The sequence below is a fragment of the Hydra vulgaris genome, chromosome 01, assembly GCF_038396675.1.
Source record: "Hydra vulgaris chromosome 01, alternate assembly HydraT2T_AEP".
NCBI classification, from domain to species: domain Eukaryota; kingdom Metazoa; phylum Cnidaria; class Hydrozoa; order Anthoathecata; family Hydridae; genus Hydra; species Hydra vulgaris.
Window position 1 is genome coordinate 45,954,947 of NC_088920.1, and position 24,755 is coordinate 45,979,701.

General features: G+C 27.3%; 1 protein-coding gene across 1 annotated transcript in view; it reads right to left on the reverse strand.

Moving 5' to 3' along the window:
- LOC100200478 (uncharacterized) overlaps nucleotides 1–24,755 on the reverse strand; it is a 157,007-nt gene that overhangs the window by 109,503 nt on the left and 22,749 nt on the right. The window contains exons 18-30 of the mRNA XM_065788338.1: nucleotides 23,295–23,585; nucleotides 22,854–23,144; nucleotides 20,083–20,373; nucleotides 19,642–19,932; nucleotides 19,201–19,491; nucleotides 12,821–13,011; nucleotides 12,649–12,737; nucleotides 9,946–10,059; nucleotides 6,654–6,746; nucleotides 6,065–6,292; nucleotides 5,736–5,901; nucleotides 3,673–3,794; nucleotides 359–547 (exon numbers count right to left, since the gene is read on the reverse strand). Coding sequence (XP_065644410.1) covers nucleotides 359–547; nucleotides 3,673–3,794; nucleotides 5,736–5,901; nucleotides 6,065–6,292; nucleotides 6,654–6,746; nucleotides 9,946–10,059; nucleotides 12,649–12,737; nucleotides 12,821–13,011; nucleotides 19,201–19,491; nucleotides 19,642–19,932; nucleotides 20,083–20,373; nucleotides 22,854–23,144; nucleotides 23,295–23,585 — 2,647 coding nt within the window. The remainder of the gene's footprint in view (nucleotides 1–358; nucleotides 548–3,672; nucleotides 3,795–5,735; nucleotides 5,902–6,064; nucleotides 6,293–6,653; nucleotides 6,747–9,945; nucleotides 10,060–12,648; nucleotides 12,738–12,820; nucleotides 13,012–19,200; nucleotides 19,492–19,641; nucleotides 19,933–20,082; nucleotides 20,374–22,853; nucleotides 23,145–23,294; nucleotides 23,586–24,755) is intronic.

Sequence of the window (24,755 nt, forward strand, 5' to 3'; positions counted from 1 at the left end):
AATTATATAAGTTTTTACATCCTTATCCAATTATAACTAAACTTCTAAAAAAAATTTTTTTAAAACTTTCATCTAAAACATCTCAATTTATTTTTTCTCTCTCTTTACCGTTAGCACAATTGATGCACTCAAAAACAATCATCTTTTAGCTACCTATTAAGCCAGTACATCTCTCATGAGTCTATTGCTTACAAACAGTATAAACTACTGAAAAAAAAATTCTTGAATCTTTTTTGATGATTGATGTACTCAAAAACAACCATCTTCTAGTTGCCTTATAAGCCAGTATAGTAAAAGATGTTCAGTAAAAAGTATATATATACATCTACAAAATAAATAAAATATGAACAGTACTTACACTTGGGCTATATGTTCCTACAGGGCAGTTAATTGGGATTTGTGATGGATCAATGCAAGATTTACCAGCTGGGCAAGGAAGACAAGTAGAATTTCCTCCAGTTGAATAAGTGCCTGAGACACATGGTACTGGAGGTTGAGTCGGATTGAGACAGCTATAGCCAAATGGACAAGAAAGACATTTGGAAAACTGTGAGTAAAAACATTAAAATTATTTTTTTAAAGTTTTTTTTTCAAACAAATTTAAAATTAAATTAAAGTAACATTAGAACATTTTTAATGTTAGATTTCTATGATAAGCAATATAATTTCAACATTTGATCATAAGAACAACAACATGAGATAAATTTTTATTTCAATATAAAATTTAATTAATAAACTACTTTAAACACATGTAATTCAAAAGTGTGAATTTAAAAAAGTTATGACAAAAAAAGATTAAGTGAAATTATTAAAAATAAATACACAATATATATTAATATAATATATTAATATATAATATAAATACACAAAAATAAATGCTTAATTAGGCCATCTTGCATCAGTTATCAAAAACAGTTAAAAATAAAATGTTTGAAGAAGAATATTTTACAACTTTCATTGTAAAAGGGGAGCTAGATTGTGTTGAAATAGTAAAGTTACTTATTTGAATAAAAGTTACGAATAAAAATGAAAAAACATGTAAACAAAAACTTATGATATGTTACTGATATGATATGTTACAAGTGATAATATAAAATTTTTTTCAAAACTAATTTAAAATGAAATGGGAAAACTAAAATTTTTGAAACCGCAAGAAACTTGAAAATGATACTTGCACTACTCTAGTTAAAAAATGATACACTAATTTGAAATTGATTACCAATTCATTATGGTTGGCAAGGGATTTTTATAATAAGTTAATATAGTGAATAACCTAATATAGTAAGTGATCTATTTAAATATGCAATTTTTTCCACACAAAAAATGTTAAAATTGAAAGGAATTATAAATATAAACACATTTAAAACTATTTTTAAGCTATAAAAACAAATGATAGCTACATTAATTAAACTTAGTAAGAAAAGAAATAATTAAAATGTCAAAAACTCTAATAACTCATCAAAAAAATCATTTGCTCTAAACAGTCCCATAAAATTCTTATAGATTTTAACAATAAACAGTCCCACAACATTCTTATAGATTTTAACAATAAACAGTCCCACGACATTCTTATAGATTTTAGCAATGAACAGTACTCCCACAAACATCTTAATAGATTAACTATGATATGTCATTAATATATATCATTAACTTATTACTACAGGGGCAGTTAATTGCATTCTTTCTGAATAAGTTTAGAAAGAATGCTTGAATTTTCAAGCATTCTTTCTAAATTTATTCAGAAAGAATGCTTGAAAATTTTAATCTATAAGATTTTAACCATTGTTAAAATCTTATAGATTTTAACAATAAACAGTATTTAAACAAACATTCTTATAGATTAACTATAATATATCATTAATATACATCATTAACTTATAGAATTTAACAATGAATTTTTAGCACTCTTTCTGTTTAGTATTTTATTCATAAATAGAACTTTAGCTAGAAATATTAAAGAAATCCTTGATATTAATGAGAGATAATTATACAAAGGAGAATAAAATTAACTGGATTCTATAGGTCTCACACAACTAGAAAGCCCTTCATCTTGGAAAAGTACAGAGTCCTTAGATTGCAGTTTGCAAAAAAATACGTTTCCAAGCCTATGAACTTCTGGAATAAAATATTCTGGAGTGATGAAACAAAATTTGAGTTGAAAAATCTTAAAAAACGACCAAAAGTTTGAAAACGCTTAGTCAAACTGTTAGATGTAATGACTAAACCTAAATAAATCTAAACCACAATAAAACTTGGCAGTGGTAACGTTATGCTATAGGATTATTTTGGCTACAAAGGAGTAGAAAATTTAGTGCTAATCAATGAAAAATTGACTGGAATAAAGTATGTTGAAGTTTTAGAGAATAATCTGTAGAGAAAATGGGGCTTGAAGACTCATTCATCTTTCAACAAGATAATGATCCCAAGCATTCCAGCAAGGTTGCGCAAAATTATTTTAAGGAAAATAATATAGAAATGTTAGAATGGCCTGCATAGAGTCCCTATATTAACCCCATAGAAAATCTATGAAATTATTTGAACCAAAAAATTAAGAGAACCCAGTTTAGCTCCAAGAAAGTAGATTATTTTTAGATCTTGCGTAGATGCATGAAATAATATTCCAGTTGATTACCTGGAAGCCCTTGCAAACAGTTTACCCAGGAGGTTACAAGCAGTGATTGATGCCAAGGGGTATCAAACAAAATATTAAGAGCAAAAAATTGGAAAAATAAAATGAAATTGAAAAAAATGAAAAAAAAGTAAATGAAAATTTTAGGGTATGAATACTTTTGTTGACACATTTTATTACATTTTCAGATAATTTCTGCTTCTACTCTCATGGAAAATTTCAAATAATTTTGTATAATTTTTATCGATTATGTGTACCTTTAACTTTTAATGAATAAATAACTATAATTATAAAATGTACTGAGCATTTTTATTATCAATATTCATTTTATTTGTAAAGATATGAATAATTTTGGCGCTTACTATACATACATACATACATTTATAAATACATACATGCATACAAACATACATACATATATACATACATACATACATACATACATACATACATACATACATACATACATACATACATACATACATACATACATACATACATACATACATACATACATACATACATACATACATACATACATACATACATACATACATACATACATACATGCATACATACATACATACATGCATACATACATACATACATACATACATACATACATACATACATACATACATACATACATACATACATACATACATACATACATACATACATACATACATACATACATACATACATAAATATATATATATATATATATATATAATTTTTATATATATGTACATATATATATATTAATATATATATATATATATATATATATATATATATATATATATATATATATATATATGTATATATATATATATATATATATATATATATTAATATATATATATATATATATATATATATATATATATATATATAATTTTCATAATCATTGAATCATGTAGCATCAACATGATTCAAAGATAAACAACAATAAAAAAAACAAGGTTCATTAAAAATCATTAGTATAGAAAATCATCCAAAATCAACAAATAAATTTTAAGTTGATAAAAAAAAGTTATTACTCCATCTGAATTGCTCCAGTAAGTTCCTAACAAACATGCGACCGGAGATGCTGAGGGATCATTGCATATAAAGCCAACAGGACAAGGCAAACAAAATTGTGCACCACTGTTGCTGTATGTTGCTTTAAAAAAAAAAATATATATATATATATATATTAAACCAAAACTAAATAAAGACTTTGATAAATATTTTATATTAAACTCTTTATCTATATTTTTAAATTAAAATTTATTCTTGAAAAAACTGTTGTATATAATATAGACATTATCCTTTTAGCGCTAACCAAAGCTTGAACTTTTAAAAAGATTTTAAAAAATTCAAAAAACAATTATTTTAGGGACTAGATTATAAATAAAACTAAAAAAATAGCAAAGCCAACTATTTATTTGCAGCATATCTGCTACAATCAGAATATTAGGAATAAAATTATAAATATAGTTTATTTTTAAAAAAATGCATTCTTTTCAAAATTAACACTGTTAGAAGAAAAAAATTTAGGAAATTTAAAGGAAAATAAAACTTTGCTATCGCTTTCAATTGACACTCTCTTCTAATCAAATAAAAAACATATTCAAAAATATACAAAAGTTTATGCATAGCAAGAAATAAGAATATATCTTATATGACATTAAAAAATCCTTTATATAAACAAATCCTAAATGGAATCCATGGTAGCAACTTCTATTTTTATTTAAGCATAGCTAAACATTGCTTGAAACAAATATAAGAAAAACCAGTTTATCATCTTTTACGCTTCTGGCTTTTGTCACTATAAATTGGTAAGTGGTCAAATCCATTAAATCAGGTATTCTTATAGGATTACTCTAAACAGCAGCAGATCTTTTCTTTGCTATAGGTATTGTATCAAAAAATGGTCTTCCAGCTTTTCTTTTTATAACAGCTACCAAGCTAAAAGCTACTTGAAACTTTTTAAGAGGCATGAAATTCTTACTGCGAGAAAATAACTTTTAAGTCCTGACAATACTGCAATAAGAAGGGTATGTGCCTGATAAGTATATAATATACATTGTAATAAGAAGGGAACGTGCCGATATATAAATGAACAATTTTTTTTTTTGTACAATGATTTTGTCTGGCTTTTCATCTAACTAGTTTGTCAACTCTAACTCTTTGTCAAATATGTTATAGTAAAACAATCATACTATGTATGGTTGTTTTACCATAACATATTTGCGTTTTTTCTGTCAAAATACATCACTTTGTTATATGGTTCAATACTGATAAAAGATAAAATTAAACTGCCACATTATCTATCCAGCAAACAGCTGTGTTATTAAAATAGGTGTCAGTATGGTAGCCAAACAATCTATGTTCGAGCTTTTTCAAAAAGCATTAAGTATTTGTTTTTGTATACTTAAAAAGCATAGTAACATATGATACATATAAGTTTAGGTAGCATTTTGAGTTTAAAAAAGAGAGAATTTATATTATCTCTTTTATTTATCTTATATTATCTATTTATAAACATACAAAACCTACATATGTTATCAATTTAAGTTTATTGTTTTTTCAGACCTTAGGGACTAACCATAGTTTTTGAACTTTTTTCAAAACATTTTCAGAAATTATACATATAAAGAAAAAAGAAAATTTAATACTTTTTTACAAATAATGTTTTGAAAAATAATGTAACTTCCTGGTTGCAATATAACTACAGTTATTATAAAATTAATTACATTGATTCCCAACTTCCTGTGAAATATTTTTTCTATATATATATATATATATATATATATATATATATATATATATATATATATATATATATATATATATATATATATATATATATATATACCTATATATATATATATATATATATATATATATACCTATATATATATATATATATATATATATATATATATATATATATATATATATATATATATATATATATATATATATATATATATATGTATGTATGTATGTATATATATATATATATATATATATATATATATATATATATATATATTATATTAATAAAGATTAATAAAAATAATTAAATATATAAAAAAGATTAAAAAAATAAAATTACTTGAAGGGCATTGCAAACATTTTCCAAATCCTTCCGGACTAAAAGTACCTTGAGGACATAAAACAGGAGGAATAACAACAGCAGTTCCATTTGCACACATATAGCCACCAGGACATTGAAAACATGAAGAGGAAGCATTGTAACTATATTGACCACTAGGACATATCTGCCAATGTAAAAATAATTTATATAAAAATGTATTAGACAAGTAGATAGTAGAGAAGATATAAATAAATAAGTATAGATAATATAGTAACAAAAATATAATAATAATAAAAATAAATAGAATAAATAATAAGTAAATACTTAGAAAAAAAAACTTTATTAACCTGGCAAGTTGTTTGGCCAGCAGTGCTATAAGTACCTTGAATACATTTCTGAGGAGAGTCTTCAGGATATAAACAGCGAAAACCAGAAGGGCAAACAATGCATCTAACAGCACCTTGATAATCTGAATATGTTCCATTTGGACACGGTATCGGTGGAAGTATAGATGAGGGACAGTAAAAACCTTTATAACAGGGTGCACAAGCTGTACCATTTGAATAGGTACCAGGCTAAAAAGAAATAAAATACTAAAAACGAATGCTGTGCTAAAAAACCATATTTTAGGTTAATATTAAAGTGTAAAAGAGTGATACAATAATACTGAAAGTTTATTTAGTAATGCATTAAATAGAATTCAAATATAATTTATACATTGTTTTCAATTAATATTATATTTATATCAATCTCAATAAATTACTCAAACTAATTCATTAAACTATAAACAAAATACTTTATCAAATGGTACTGAGGAAAAATGTGTGTGTACTAAAATACACAAGGCACAAGTATTGTGCAAATGCATAAACATTATAAATACAAATTAAACATAAACTACATTAAATTATGTTAAAAATTAAATTCAAAACTTACCATAGTAGAGCAATCAATGAGTAAACCCTCAGGAGATACAACCATACCAGATGGAAGCATCAGACAAAAATCTCTACCTTGATTGGGTTGATACTGTAAAAAAAAATTTTAATTTAACTGAATTATTCAAAAAAAAAATTATTTCAATTTAATTCAAAAAAAAAAAAGGAAAAAAAAAGTTATGATTTTTATTATACTTAAATTAATATTTATAAATATTAATTTAAAATTTTTATAAATATTATAAAATCATGTTACTATAGACAAGTGCGGAAGTGGTGTAGTGCTAGAGTGCTTATTTCATAAGAGATAAGTTCTATATTTGATCACTACCATGTCTCTGGTTGTACCACACTCAACTCAACTTCTCCACGCAATGGCCTTGTATGTCAAGATTTATGTTTGGGAGTTATAGAGTTGAGAGAGGGTAATCACAATTAAAGTAGCCTCCTTTGATTTTTTTTTTTTAATTAAAAAAAAAGTGCATATAGTGTTAAATGATCTACACAAGCTTTTGTGAGTTGTTTCATTATGTGTTAGCTGTTGAATACCTTCATAAAATGTATTACATGCTTACCTTACCTTGTGTGTTAATGCAACAATGCTAGTAATGTGAATATTGAGAATTACTTTGTAAGTTAATGAAATAATTTTATTAACTTATTTTAAAATAAAAATAAATTATAATTTAGTATACATCTTAGGTAGTTTCTGCTCTTTTATACTTTTAAAACAATGAAAATATGAAACTAAAAATTAAGAGTTGTTCTTAATGAGCTCTTAGTTGAAAAAAACATTTTAATTTAGAAAGCATTCACCCGAATCTTCTTTATCCATTGGATAGAGAATTGTATTGTATTTTTATCTACTTATCTATTGTTTACACTCATTACTAGCAGCACTGACTACGAGTAGTGAGTGCTACTTGATGTGAGTATCGTCTAAATTTGGTGCAAGTGAAATCAGTAAATTAACATAATTCAAACATTTTCCTTTCAAACATTTTTCATATTTTTAATTTTAATACTGAACAAAATAAGTTTGCTTAAACAAATCTTAACAGATGTTTACAAATAGAGACCACAGTTGTATACTATGAATTTTGAGCACTAAGACAATACTCTGAAAAATTAATAATTGAAATAGCGTCAATATTAAAAATAATTATACTTTCAGATTTAAACTAAATCATGTAAAATGTTATTAAAAAGAATTGTAGCTCCTACAAGAAAAAAACTTTTTACCGCAGGATGGAATTAAAATAACTTTTTTCATTGTAGTATGAACTTGGCCCAGTTTCTGCTCAAAAATTGTTTAATTAAATTATGATAAAAAATAAATTTTTAATATGGTTGAGAAAATTTTGAGGAAAAGACTTTTATTTTACATCACCTTTCTTTTTAAAATAAAATCAAACCAGATGTTAAATAACCAGTAAAAGTACCTATGAACTCCAGGTTTGTATTGAAGAGACAATGGTAACCCCTAACCCCTTCCTTTTAATAGCGAGTAAGCGAGTCAGAATGAATAAATTAATAATAAAATTAATAAGTTTAATATAAACCGCAAAACACAACAAATGTTACCATTAACAACAACAAGAAGAGAAAAAGATTTCAATGTGACATTGAATGATGAAAGATTTCAATGCAATAGTGAATGATGATAGATTTTAATGCAATAGTGAATGATAGATTTCAATGTAATAGTAAATAATAGATTTCAATGAAATTGTGAATGATGATAGATTTCAATGAAATTGTGAATGATGATAGATTTCAATGAAATAGTGAATAATAGATTTTTATGTGATTGTAAAACGAACTTTTAATCTTAATAATAATTGTCAACATACTAATTCATATGAAATAAAATTATCAGGTAAAAACAAATATATGTAAAGCACAAAGAGTGTAAGATAAAACAAATTTGTTCATATAGATAAGTAAACACATTCAAGAGCTGCTACTTCAGAATCACTTTTTCATTTACTGTTACATTTAGATTTTTTGTGCCACTAAGTTTCCACGAAGCCGCCTATTTTTCTAAAAAAAATCTTAACAGGTATTAACAAGAGGTAAATATAATTAACTTAAGCTCAAATTTATTCATTCTTGCTAGATTCTTAACTTTTAAAAAGTTTACTAACTTTAGATACAAAACTTTGAAAAATTTAGAAAAAGCTTAACAACTGCTCCACAATTTTCGAAAGAGTTTTGTCCATTAAGTTAGCCCAAACTAAATATGAACATAATTTTTGACATAAAGCTGGCAAAGAGATATTGATTAACAATTTATTAATCTAAATGAAGTATTTTATCAACTTTTGGTTTCATAGAAATTTCATTTTTTTTTATAGTTACCATATAATTCAAAGTAAAAATCTTTATATTACAAGTTGAAAGACAGTCTGCCTGGCTGGTTTCTCTATTTTTCTTTATTATATTATATATTGGTGTAATGTGAGGAAGGTTTAACATTTAGGCTAATGTTTTTTTTACTAAACATGCCTTTGTTTTATTATAAACAGTTTCTTTGTTTTATCATAAACAGTATCATATCAGAGTCATGCCTGTGGGGGTACCCCATACACATCATAAGATGAGGAGAGGCCTAACAAATTTACGGGGTCTATTTCCAAACTTAAGGGCCCTTTTAAAAATTTAAGGAGTTTTTTGGGTTATTTAATACCTAGTGGAAATTTTTTAAAGATTTTGAGGCCTTGATGAAAAGTTTTAGGTGAGGGCCTCTGACCCACTAGCCTTGATTCTGATCATAAATATAAATTAAGTTGTTAATTTTTATACTATCACAAAAATTACAGTATTGGCACAGTTGCACGGTTTGCAAACTTGAAACATCTTCTCCTAAATACTTCATAGGTGGCTCTTTAGTAAAAAAAAAACATTTGTACTACAACAAATAAAATGGTTTTCATTTTTACATAAGATGCTTCTTCAGCAATTAAGCCTTTACAAGATTAACCAGTAGACCATTATCAAGAACAACAGTCTCAGCCAAAAAACACCATACTTGACAGGTGCTGTTACCATCATGGTTTGTTTGCTGTTACAAACAAACCATGATGGTAGCTTATGAACAATCTTAAATAAGATTTTTTGCATAATAGATGGATTTTTTTTTTAATAAAAATACTTTTCACAGCAAATCAAGATATTTTTACAAATCATTGTTGTAAGCCATGTAATTTTTAAAATTCAAATTTTGTTATTAATAAATTAAACATAACTGTTGTTATTACAATTAATACCACTATAATAAATATTGTTACCTCATTGATTCCACACTTTTTAGGTTCCATGCTTGCATTTGGACACATATATCCAACAGGACATGGTAGGCAATTAGTAGTCCCAGTTACTGTTGTGTAATACCCCAGAGAACACTAAAAAAAATACTTTACTTATATGTCAGATATAGTGTAAATAAAAATAATTGATAAAAAGAAAAAATAATAAAAGTGTTGTCTGCATGACATTATGAACACAAAATAATTAAAATAAAAAACTAGAAATAAAGTCTTATTGACAGTAATTTATATCAAACTTAAAAGTAATTTATGTTAAACTTTTAGTTGTTCTTGATTTTTCTTGGTTCTTGGTTTGTTGTTATTTATTTTTTATTTTTTTTTTTAATTTTTAGTTGATTTGTGTAATAATTAATTAAAAAAAAATTTTGTCTTTAATTTTTTTAATTCAAAATTTTAATTTTCATTATATGAATTTACTTTAATAAGGAAGCAAACATAATAAAACAAAAAAAAATGGTTCAGATGTGTTATATCAAACATTGCCTCAGTAAAAATTGTAATTTTTATTTGTAAGCATTTATAAAAACATCGACTCCAAAATTTCCAAAAGTCTATGAAGAAAGCTTCCAAAGTTCTATGAAGAAAGCTTACAAAATTCTATGAAGAAATGCTTACAAAATTATAAACAGTATAACAGAAAATTTATTAGAGAATTAATTAGTGAGTACTTAGTCTTGACATTTTAATATATGGACTTAACAGTATTTCATTTTAGTAATAAAGTTTTGCATAAAAAACACAGAAAAAAAAGAAGTTATATATTTAGCTAGGAACTATTAACTTCACTTGCAAATTGACATAATAGTAAATTATCATTTATAATCGAATCTGGCCTATTTTAGATAAACGTTTTTAATCTTGTATTTTTCCATCCACTTTCTTTCAAAACATGATTATTATGGTATCTCTGGATACTTTAAGAACCAAATAATGCTTTCTTTCAGGTGTAGAGAAAAACACTTTGCTTTGAATTGTTAAGTTTCAAGCAAAATTGTAAAAGATCTAAGTTGGTGTAGAGAAAAACACTTTGCTTTAAATTGTTAAGTTTCAAGCAAAATTGTAAAAGATCTAAGTTGGTGTAGAGAAAAACACTTTGCTTTGAATTGTTAAGTTTCAAGCAAAATTGTAAAAGATCTAAGTTTAAGTATAAGGGTTATGTAAATATCTATTCAAAAAGATTGTGGTAATAAAAATGAACAAGGAAAAAAATATTTAAAAAGCATTATTGAAGAATTTACTCATTATTATAACATTATGATAATAAGATGAATAATATTTATATCATTATATAATATTTGCATCATAAACTTATATTACTTGCATAATAATAAAATACAGATTATCAAAACAAAAAACTTTAATTCGATAAAGGTTTTATTTTAACTGCTTATTTTTATTTTGAAATTACTGTGGTGTCAAAGGTACAAGGGTATTTTTATTTTGAAATTACTGTGGTGTCAAAGGTACAAGGGTATCTTAAGAAAGTTAAAACTCTAGCATTTTGAAAAAAAATATTTCCAGTAAAATTTATCCTGTAGTCAAGAAATTAAAATGAATTGAAATAAACTTTATAAATAAATTTATAGTTTTCTATGAGGTTGAATGCTTATTAACATTTTGAAATATTCCATTTTATGCAACTATAAACATAGTTGCTGATTTGTTTTTTACGAAAAAAAAAATTTAACCTTTTGCTTTAACTCAGTTTTGAAAACTACATTAAAACTCAACAGCAGGTTCTGACTTCTTGAATGGCTCCACCATACTATTTTTCCTTTAGCACCAGTTATCAAAAATATTTAAATAATTTTCATGAACATACATTAGTTGCTTAATTGTTTATCTTTTACATTATTAACAACCTGTGTTACGATGTTTCCTGCCAGAAAGCTGGTTCTTCTTGACTGAGTTGGAAAAACATTACAGGGTAATGTTTTTCCAACTCATGAAAAATATTACAGGATATTGTCACTTGCAGTCATAAAAGAATAAAATTAGTTTAAAAAATAAAAGTACAGCCATTTGATGAGAGATTTTTTATTCAGAATGTTCTACGCATGTTAATGATTGGATCATTAAATTGATTTTAATCATTTAATGATTGGATCATCAACATACCAGAAAAATACTACTTAGGAGATCTTTAAAGACAGCAAGTACTAAATATAATTGAGTGGCTACCATAATCACCAGATCTAAACCTGTTTAAGTTACTATGGGAAGAACTTAGCAGGAATGCACAAGTAAAGCTTATTAGATTTTCTTATTCTCCATCTTCTTAGAGTAGAAATCAGACTTAAAAAAGTTTATTCATTCAGCTTCTGAAAATTCAGTACCTGACTCAAACTTTCTGTCTATATAGTGTTGATTTGTAAAAAAAAATCTAGTTATGATTTGTAAAAATATATAGATGAGAAAAAGACAGACAAAAGACAAATGAATACAGAAACAAGTGTTTTAGAAGTTTAATTAAGTGTGTTAGAAGTTTTTTTTTTTTTTTTTTAGTATTTATAAGTATAAATTTATAATACAAATAGAATTTAACAAATTCAACTTTTAAAAATTTAAAACTAATATAAAAATACAAAAATTAACAACCGTTTTAAAAACCAATATTAAAAATAACTATACTGCAAAGATATAAAAAAATAAATAAAAGTTTACAGGAGAGCAGTATGATGATCCCAATGTAGATGAGTGGTATCCTAGGGGACATTCTTCTGGATTATCACTTATAGATACACACCTATGACCTAAATATTTATAAAGATGTTTATTATTTTTATATTGAAAAAAATTTTAATTAAGAAAGAATACCTCTTAAATAAATCTTTACCTAGAGGACACTGAATACATCTACCAAGTCCTTCTACAGTAGAATACCAACCTGAAGGGCAAGGTATTGGACTGATTGTTGACTTTAATGGACAATAGTGTCCAACAGTGCAATTTAAACATTTTAAAATACCACCTGTTGAATAAGTACCAATGTCGCATTCTACAGGTGATGCACTTTTTATTTGACAACTAAAATAAAAATTGAATATTGTTTTTAACAAATTTTAAAATAAAAAATTTTAAATTTGTTGAAAACAAATTTTAAAATCATTATCAAAAGATTTTAAATTTTAATTTTCAAATTTTATAAAACTTAAAAAAAAATTGTTTAAATAATTGAAAAAAGAAAAAAGAAAATTTTCATCATAAAAATTTACTTTTATATTATGCAATGGAATTCTCAATTGCTATTTATTTTTTTAATTGCAAAATATAAATATTTATACCATTCAAAAAATATGTATTTAACATTTACTTTATATAAAAATCTAAATCATTAATAAAATAAAATATATATTGTTAAGTTTTTATTTACTTGGTTTTAAATATAAACTCTCATTGTGTGAATTTGACAATGGTTGTGGGGCAATGACCTAACGTCACTTTATTATAGAAAACAGCCAGAGTTTGATAATATTTTTTACACCCAAATTCTAAGTCTGACTCACTATAGTATAAGATCTAGAAGTCAATGTTAAGATGACTCTCAAAATTCTAAAACCGTTTAAAACCGCAAGGCCTAAAAAATGGTTTAAAAACTTTTCAGATAAAATAATAATTTAAAAAAATATCTCAAAAATATAAATATAACTTACTGGTATAACTACATTAAGCATTTAACACAAATTTCCATTAAATATATAAATAAAAGTAAGATAACTGAATAAATGAACAACTAACTGAATAACTGAATACCTCAAGGTGGTGGCCTTAGCCCAGAACTATTCAAAATATACATAAGAGATCTTCCACAAGTATTAACAACTGAATCTTATTTATTTGCAGAAGACATTACAATATTGGGTGCAGACAACTCACTGCAAGTTGTCACTGAGAAACTGATCAAAGTGTTTGAAGATAACAACTAATTTCAAGATTTGATTTGAATATAATTTACGAAATAAATCCCGTTTTCTGTAAAAAAGTTAATTAAATCCAAATATATTTCTTTATTACTTAGAGCATTAAAACTCTCGACGAATTGACATCCGAGATGAACAAAATTGGATTTGTAATCAGCAAGAGCGCCCTCTATACTCGTCTACTTCCAAGAAGTTATGGAACATTAGAAGGCAAAAGGCACGTCAAAACAGTCCCTGTTAGATTGATCAGTCCTCAGAATGAATCTCATTTAAATCATGTTGACGGACTCTTTTGCAGTTAACTATAAAATATGTGGAAGAAGTTTGTTCTAATTTAGGACCAGATGAAGTGTTTTTCATTAGCCAAGACAACAAGGCTAGAGTGCCAATTGGAATCACAGCAGCCAAAAAACAAGCGACGTTGTTGATGCATTTGGAGTACCGGGCAACTCTCCCAGACCACGACTGGGTCGTGGCTGCTAAACACAAGCTTATACCATCTGTATACGCTGGAATTACGATCTAAAAATATGGTCTCAAAAAAACAGATGCTGTTACTTATTCTGGACCTACCTACATTGCTGTTCCATCAGAAAAACACGCATCCTCGACCGCCTTCGCTTATGGATTAGACTTTCAGCGGCTCTTGGATATCAAAGAATTCGACTCTATTACCGGAGATCCTCAAACTAATATGGTTAAGCCTATCGTTGTGTTTAGCGTCGATGGAGGACCCGACGAAAATCCCAGATACCAGAAGTAATTGAAATCGGGATTCACTATTTCTTGAAGAAAAACCTTGACGCTTTTTTCATCATGACAAACGCTCCAGGCCGCAGTGCATTCAACAGAGCTGAGCAACGAATGGCACCTCTAAGTAAAGAATTATCTGAGGTGATTCTTCCGCACGAACATTACGGAACTCATCTTGATTCTCAAGGTAATTACATTGACAAAAGCTAATTTGTAAAAATATTAATATAATTTTTAACCTATAATAACCAACATATCTTTTTTAATCAGGCAGGAATATAGATGAAAATTCAGAAAAACAGAACTTTGGTTTTGCTGGACAGGCTTTTGTTGATATTTGGTCTGATCTACAAATTGACGGTTATCCAACGATTGCAGAGTATATTGATCCAGAAAAATCAGAGCTAGAGTCAAGGAGCCTTTTATTACAAGATCAACGTTAGATTGCCGATCATCTTTGTACAAGTCAATATTTTACTCAAATTGTGAAATGTGAAAATCGTTCTTGTTGTTGGACTATTAGAAGCTCTTACTTTACTCTAATTAGAGCAAGATTTCTTCCGCCACCTGTCCCTGTCAACCAAACGAGAGACAGGCTCAAAGCAACAGATGTCTCAGAAGGAGCAAGAGAATTGTTTGCATCATCTGTCTTTATGCTTATCGCATCAAACATTGAAAGTATTCTTCTTCGTACTGCCAAAGGATTTCCAATTTTGCCGTATGATGCGTTTGTCCATCAATTCAGTCTAGCCTAGCTGATAGAATCTGTAAAAAGTGCAATATCTACTTTGCCTCTCAAGCTATGTTGAAAAAGCACGCATCTATCCATTTTTCTGCTATAACACTCCTTCTAATCAAAGGGGTCCAACCTGTTCATATCGCTGCCAAGCGTCAGACAGAATTTTTGGCAGTCATCGCCTTGCAGAAGAGTTCGGAAACTGCTGAATGGTTAGATGAAAATGAAGTTGACGCAACGAATTTGATTGTACCTCAAGAATACAATATCCTTTTAGAGCGCCGAGAGCATTCACTACCTATTGTTTCAATCGATGATCACTTCAACAACCCATGGGAAGATTACATTAAAGATATATAATACTATTTGCTTAGTTGATTATTTAATGAGATATCGACTATTATATAATATAATTTGATGAGATCTACTATTATATAAATGTATAATTTAGTCAGAATAAAAATCAATGGTTTTTAAGCATTTTTATTGTTTTTTAGGGGGGGAGTACACAAAAACTGACATCATATATAACGGGGGGTTGGCCAAAAATTGACAGTTTGACAAAGGGGGGAGGGGGAGTCAAAAAATTGAGAAAAAACACTGACCCCTAAAGACTAAATATAGTAATTTCTATGTTATTTCTTTAAAACTATTTATTTATTACTATTGTAATAAATACTCTTATCCATGAAAAGATATATCTGTAACAGTTTTATGTCTTTTTGTGCAATTGTATGCACCATAACTAAAATTAATCAAAAAATGTAGAACTAAACTTGACATATAGAAGTTTTTTTTGCCACAAACTAACATCACTGCGCAAAACTTTTTTGACCTAATTTTTAGATTAGCATTTTATAGCTAAGGCCGCGTCTATAGTTTTTAATGATCTAAGATCTTTTTAGATCTCCCATTTGTATAGCATTACGTACAAACACCTGTAAGTGTAAATGCCTTCAGCATATGTTGAGTTTGCAGGCAGTATATGGAACAATCCTATATAATATATCTATAAAATGAGAAAACTTTAAAATTTTATTTTAACAATTAGAAATCTTTTTTGCTATACTATTATTTTTTTGCTATGAATAAATAAGCGAGTTTGAAAAAATTTCAAAATTTATTACGCCTAGGAGAGGCCTAAAATCACCCAAAATGACACTGATGACAGCGCACTAAATCACTGAGTTATCAATGATATGTGTTTAGGAATTATTTTACTAAAAAAAATATTGAAGTAAAAAAGGAATAGGTATAGAAATGATCGGTGTGGAATAGATAAGTATAGAAATGGTAGGTTTGGTAAGGACCCACATTTTATGGGTTCAGAAAACTAGGATATATATATAAGGAAAGTATAGAAAAGATCAGTGTGGAATAGACTTACAAAGACCCAAATTTTTACGGGTCTGGTCAGCTAGTATTTATTATTTTATATATAATAAATTTATTTAAAACAGTATTTGATGTTAAACAGTATCTAATGCTAAACATCTTATAGCAAACTTTCAAGTAGGAAATATGCTCTGCAACAGTAAAGTCATCTAACCCTTGTTTTAGAAATAAGTGAGTAAAGCTACAAACACAGAGGAAAGGATCATCACAGATGAGGTTGAGAAGTAGATAGAAAAAAGTTGCAATTGAGATTTTTTTGATAGTCATAAAAACTATAAAGAAATTTTCACAGTCATAAAAACTATATAGAAAATTTTGATAGTCATAAAAACTATAAAGAAAGCTTCAAAAAAGTTTGAATAAAAAGTTGGTTCATTTATTTTTTACTAGAAAGTACGCTATATTCAAGAATTATTTGAAGACTTTGATAGGACAATCAAGAATTATTTGAAAACTTTGATAGGACTATCAAGAATTATTTGAAGACTCTGATAGGAATATCAAGAATTATTTGAAGACTTTGATAGGACTATCAAGAATTATTTGAAGACTTTGATAGGACTATCAAGAATTATTTGAATAGGTATGTAAAGTTAAAAATATAAGTGTTTAAAAAATATTTCTTATACAAGGCCAACCCACTTACTATTAGCTTTTCCACATAGAGCTTTAGTGTGATCACCAAACTTTAAATCATTATCAATTGTAACCTCAAGTAGCTTAACTTTATACAAAGCAAAAATATTTCTATCACTAACCATTAAAATTTGGTTGTTTAAATATTTTTGACCAACAATAAGTAACTGAAATTTTTTAGGATTTACAATCATATAATTAAATTTAAACTATTCAATTGTATTTAGTGTTTTGTTTTGCTATCAAAAAAAAAACATTCTTTAAGGTATTATCACAAACATAGAAAGTATTATTGTCAGCAAAACTGAAAATCTAGAAATCTTTAATAAATAAAAAAAGATGGCCCAATGATTGATCTTTAAGGCACCCCAAAGAAACTCCAAACAATTCAGAGAATGATGAACCCAATTTAATCCTTAATTCACAACTGCTAAAAGTTAAGATTTTCATGAGAAAAAACATAAGCTTCCAATTTAGCTAATAATAAACCATGATTGATGTTGTAGCTTTTGAGAGATCCATAAACATGGAATCTTTATGCTAGCAATCCTGTCTTTTTTTTTCAGTAAAAAAAAAAAAGCGCATGCTGAATGCTGCAACTTCAATGCTGAGTGTTATAACCTCCGTGCTGAGTGCCATAATTTTCATGTCAAGTGTCATAACTCTATGCTGAGTCTTAAGAAAATATTCAAATAATAAGCTCAACTGATATTTGCTAAAATGAAGCTCAAAAACTTTTGATTTAACCATAGGGACATCTTTCTTGAAACAAGTTAAAATATCAGCCATTTTTAAATTAAAATAGAATTTTCTTAGATTTCTTATCTTAGATTGTTAGTACTACTTTTATTTCCTTTATAAAAAAATATATCTAGGTGTTTATAAGGATTTACAAAAACCAACAAATGATTTTATTAATGGAGTCAATTTTTGGTGTAGAAGTTGCAGTTTGTTATAGTCAATAATTTCTAAAATACCATCAAATGTAATTTTATGAAACTTATAATTCAGAGATAACATTTTAAATTTGATATCAATTTTAAGTTTAAAAACAGAAGCTTTTGCTGAAATTTTATGTGTTTTTAAAATGGGAAAGACTGATTGTTGCTCATGCATGATGTCCCTATTGATGCTTTTGGTTTGCGTTAATAAAGCCACATTAGGAGGCCTTGTTATTGGATTTTTAAACAGTGATGAGACAACTGCATGATTTATTACTTTGGGTACCAAGTAATATCTATTTTTGAGTTTAGTTCTCTTTCAATGAGCAAAAATATTTTCTATAAAAAAATCAATTTTAAAAGATTAAAATAAATTGAAATTAATAAGAAATAAATTGCTTTAATCTTTTAAAATCATTTATGGTTCTTGAAGCAATTTTTTGTCAGGTTATATATGTTGTCTATTTTTCTTTTTATTTATTTATTTATTTTTATTTTTTTTCAATCAAGTCTATGTTTTAGTGACAACTATTGGAATTTGAATACCACCAAGAACCAATTTAATGACTTCTTAGATTGGATTAGGTCTTTAAAATAAGATATATACTTCATCATTAATATAATTACATGGAACAAAAGTGAAGTGTTAACCTATTACTTAATCTCTATAATTTTGACAAAAACGATAACTTAACATTTTATAGGAAGACTTGAAAAGATTTAAAACGCATTAAAAAAACTTTAATTAAATTAAGCCAGGTTACAACAACACCAGCAACACCAAACAAAGAGAAGAAATATGGGGTTTTTATAAAAGAGACAAAAACAGTTTTACCTGTAACCAGGAGGACACTCGATGCAACTCATACCACCACCAAAACTATAAAAACCATCGGCACAAGGTATAGGTGTCATTTCAATACTTGCACACATATGACCAGCAGGACAAGGAAGACACTGTATTTGTTTTGTTGCATTTTGATAAGTTCCATTAACACACATAGATGGTGCATCTAATCCGTCTACTGGACATCCATGACCAATAGGACAATCTGTGCATGACATGTGATTTTCTGATGCATAAGATCCTTTCAAGCACTTTGTTGGAGTAACTTTATCTTCACAGCTATAAGTTTGTATATTAGTTATCAATGATGATTTAAATTAATAAAAAATTGAAACAAGTACTTTTTTAAACCAAATCAGGTTTTTTGTATTTCATTCAAAAAATGTAACTTAAAATAAATTGACATGTCTGCAACAAAAAACTACTTACCTGTAACCAGAAGGACATTTAATGCACCCCATAACACCAGTAGCACTGTAAAAACCATCAGCACAAGGTATTGGCGTCATTTCAATACTTGCACACGTATGACCAGCAGGACAAGAAAGACACTGTATCTGTTTTGTTTCATTTTGATAAGTACCATTAACACACATAGATGGTGCATCTAATCCATCTACTGGACATCCATGACCAATAGGACAATCAGTGCATGACATGTGATTTTCTGATGCATAAGATCCTTTCAAGCACTTTGTTGGAGTAACTTTATCTTCACAGCTATAAGTTTGTATATTAGTTATCAATGATGATTTAAATTAATAAAAAATTGAAACAAATACTTTTTTAAACCAAATCAGGTTTTTTGTATTTCATTCAAAAAATGTAACTTAAAATAAATTGACATGTCTGCAACAAAAAACTACTTACCTGTAACCAGAAGGACATTTAATGCACCCCATAACACCAGTAGCACTGTAAAAACCATCAGCACAAGGTATTGGCGTCATTTCAATACTTGCACACATATGACCAGCAGGACAAGGAAGACACTGTATCTGTTTTGTTTCATTTTGATAAGTACCATTAACACACATAGATGGTGCATCTAATCCGTCTACTGGACATCCGTGACCAATAGGACAATCAGTGCATGACATGTGATTTTCTGATGCATAAGATCTTTTTAAACATTTTGTTGGAGTAACTTTATCTTCGCAGCTATATGTTTGTACAATACTTATCAATGATGAGTCAACAAATTCAAAAAACAAAACAAATGTTTTAAAATCAAATTAGATCAATTTTATCATTTTTAGAAACTATTGCTAAATCATAAAAATCTAATTTTATTTATATAAGTTAACATTTGTTATCGATTTTCCTTCTATGTACTGTCAAACTGATTTTTTCAGGAACATTTGTTTCAAAATAATATTCTGTCAAACATTGTTCACATAAACATGTAGATGTAAAAATGATAAATAGATGATTTTTTAAGTCACAAATAATATGGAGCATTAATTGCTCAAAGTCTCAAAGTATTCATTGTAAAATTGGGATGATGGCCTTAAGACCATCATTCATTTACTTTAGTTGAGGATATTAGTTTTATTAACTATATGCATTATTTAGAGCCCAGATCATGCTTATCAACTAGAAAATATTTTTCGAAAACAATTTGTCAAATTCAAATGAATTTAAAGAATAACATTCTTAAGAAATTAGAAAATAAAGTCATGTAAACTTTTCTTCAGATATATGGATATGTCTGATTTCTTACAAACCCATTATTTCATTGCCAAGCCACTGCATTGATAAAAAATTCAACAGAATCAATGGGTATTTCACGTTCTCCTTTTTCTGAAAGCCATATTGGAATAAACATATATGAAAAATTAGAAAGTTTGTCGAATAGATAGAAGTTAAAATAGATAGATAGAAGTTAAAAGAATATACATTCTGGTGAGAGATGGCATTAGCAATATGGTGAGTGGGAGTAATCTCACTGAGATTCCCTCAATCCACTGCACTGTTCATTAACTTCAATTAGTTATTTCAGATTCAATCATGACTAAAAAGATTGTAACTGATGTTCTTTCAAAATGTTGTTCTTGTAACTCATTTCAACAATTCATCTCAAGCATGTAAGATTTTCAAGCAAATTCAGTTACAATAAAATTCTGAAACTCTTCCTTGTTCAAGATATCTTAAGAAGATGGTACATCACCTGATGGAACCACCTATCTGATGCTTGAAAGAATAAGCAAATTAAATTTTCCAGTTCAGCTATACTTAGCAGAAGATTCTGATTTATTGACTATTTCTAATTTTGAACAGGTTTTAATATAAAATATTATTAATTTGTTAAAGCCTTTTTTCCAACTGACTCGGAAAACGAGTTCAGAAATAACAGCTTAGTCTTTGTAATTTTAAATATGTGAACATTAAAAAAATTTATGTAAAATGTCAAGCTGATTTATGTATTTAAAAAACAAAGAGTCAACTTATAACTTTTTTAACAAATCAATTTTTCTCAGAACTAAATAGCATTATTTCTTTGCATATCATGAAAAATAGATACTATGTTATAGCTGTACTAATAGATCCAAGATATAAGTTTTCTTTCTTTGAAGATTATATCAAAAAAACAGACTAAATACTGGTTAATAAATGAAACTTTATACTTTGCAAAAACTGTTTGTTTTGAAGAGGTAGCTTTGGTGCAAATGAAGAATCATCATAATTAAATTTTTCAATAAATAGTGAAAAAAAAAACAGATGTATTTTAAGCGTGTTTAAAGGAAATTACAAAAGCAACTTCTAAAAAAACGATACCTTTTAAAATAGAAAAGCTGGAGAGAAATAGAATGAGATATTGATTAAAAAAGATATCAAAAAATCCATTTCCAAAGCAATTTTAAATAGAAAATGCTGTCCAATGATGAAGACCTGGAAATAAGAAGAACAACTTCATCTTTTAAAAACAATTTTTTTGAAACACATAAGCACTCCAGCATCACCTATATTTTTAGATAGAATGTACTCGGAGTATGGATCTCGGAAAAAAAAACAAGAGAAATCCTTTTCTTTCTTCATCACAATGACTTTTCTATTTCTTCATCACAATCGCTTTTATTTGCATTTGACCATGTGTTAAAATTTTGATTGTTTTGTTCAATTATAGTATTTACTGTCTAAATCTTTTTGAGGTTATATTTATTTTAATACTACTGATAGGTAGAAAAGTTTAAAAGTTGAAGGACAAAACCAAGACTACTGCGAATTATGATTTATATCAAAGTTTAATGCAAATAGTGTTGTGTATGGGAGAGTTTGTATTAAAAAAACACAGATTAGCTTGTAATTATTGCACAACTAAAAAGTGTCCATTAAAATAGTTCAGTGCAGTTATACCAGTTCTCATTAATTATTTAAAAATAGGCTTTGAATGCTGTTTGCAGTTAAAGATATGCGCAAGCAAGTGTGTTTTTACTTTACAAACTTCGTAACAAGAAAATTACAACTTTATACGCCAGAACTTTATAAAAAAGCAAAATAAAGCATTATACAAGATATATGGCCAGATATTGTAAAGTAATATCTCTGATATTTTAAACCTAATATCTAGCCATATATTATGTCCATAACACCTAGGCAAATTACATTAAATTGACTTATCTATACCAAATGTAACTAACCTATAACCAGAAGGACATTTAATGCACCCTATAACGCCAGCAGCACTGTAAAAACCATCAGCACAAGGTATAGGTGTCATTTCAATGCTTGCACACATATGACCAGCAGGACAAGGAAGACACTGTATTTGTTTTGTTGCATTTTGATAAGTTCCATTAACACACATAGAAGGTGCATCTAATCCGTCTACTGGACATCCATGACCAATAGGACAATCAGTGCATGACATGTGATTTTCTGATGCATAAGATCCTTTCAAACATTTTGTTGGAGTAACTTTATCTTCACAGCTATAAGTTTGTATATTAGTTATCAATGATGATTTAAATTAATAAAAAATTGAAACAAATACTTTTTTAAACCAAATCAGGTTTTTTGTATTTCATTCAAAAAATGTAACTTAAAATAAATTGACATGTCTGCAACAAAAAACTACTTACCTGTAACCAGAAGGACATTTAATGCACCCCATAACACCAGTAGCACTGTAAAAACCATCAGCACAAGGTATTGGCGTCATTTCAATACTTGCACACATATGACCAGCAGGACAAGGAAGACACTGTATCTGTTTTGTTTCATTTTGATAAGTACCATTAACACACATAGATGGTGCATCTAATCCATCTACTGGACATCCGTGACCAATAGGACAATCAGTGCATGACATGTGATTTTCTGATGTATAAGATCTTTTTAAACATTTTGTTGGAGTAACTTTATCTTCGCAGCTATATGTTTGTACAATACTTATCAATGATGAGTCAACAAATTCAAAAAACAAAACAAATGTTTTAAAATCAAATTAGATCAATTTTATCATTTTTAGAAACTATTGCTAAATCATAAAAATCTAATTTTATTTATATAAGTTAACATTTGTTATCGATTTTCCTTCTATGTACTGTCAAACTGATTTTTTCAGGAACATTTGTTTCAAAATAATATTCTGTCAAACATTGTTCACATAAACATGTAGATGTAAAAATGATAAATAGATGATTTTTTAAGTCACAAATAATATGGAGCATTAATTGCTCAAAGTCTCAAAGTATTCATTGTAAAATTGGGATGATGGCCTTAAGACCATCATTCATTTACTTTAGTTGAGGATATTAGTTTTATTAACTATATGCATTATTTAGAGCCCAGATCATGCTTATCAACTAGAAAATATTTTTCGAAAACAATTTGTCAAATTCAAATGAATTTAAAGAATAACATTCTTAAGAAATTAGAAAATAAAGTCATGTAAACTTTTCTTCAGATATATGGATATGTCTGATTTCTTACAAACCCATTATTTCATTGCCAAGCCACTGCATTGATAAAAAATTCAACAGAATCAATGGGTATTTCACGTTCTCCTTTTTCTGAAAGCCATATTGGAATAAACATATATGAAAAATTAGAAAGTTTGTCGAATAGATAGAAGTTAAAATAGATAGATAGAAGTTAAAAGAATATACATTCTGGTGAGAGATGGCATTAGCAATATGGTGAGTGGGAGTAATCTCACTGAGATTCCCTCAATCCACTGCACTGTTCATTAACTTCAATTAGTTATTTCAGATTCAATCATGACTAAAAAGATTGTAACTGATGTTCTTTCAAAATGTTGTTCTTGTAACTCATTTCAACAATTCATCTCAAGCATGTAAGATTTTCAAGCAAATTCAGTTACAATAAAATTCTGAAACTCTTCCTTGTTCAAGATATCTTAAGAAGATGGTACATCACCTGATGGAACCACCTATCTGATGCTTGAAAGAATAAGCAAATTAAATTTTCCAGTTCAGCTATACTTAGCAGAAGATTCTGATTTATTGACTATTTCTAATTTTGAACAGGTTTTAATATAAAATATTATTAATTTGTTAAAGCCTTTTTTCCAACTGACT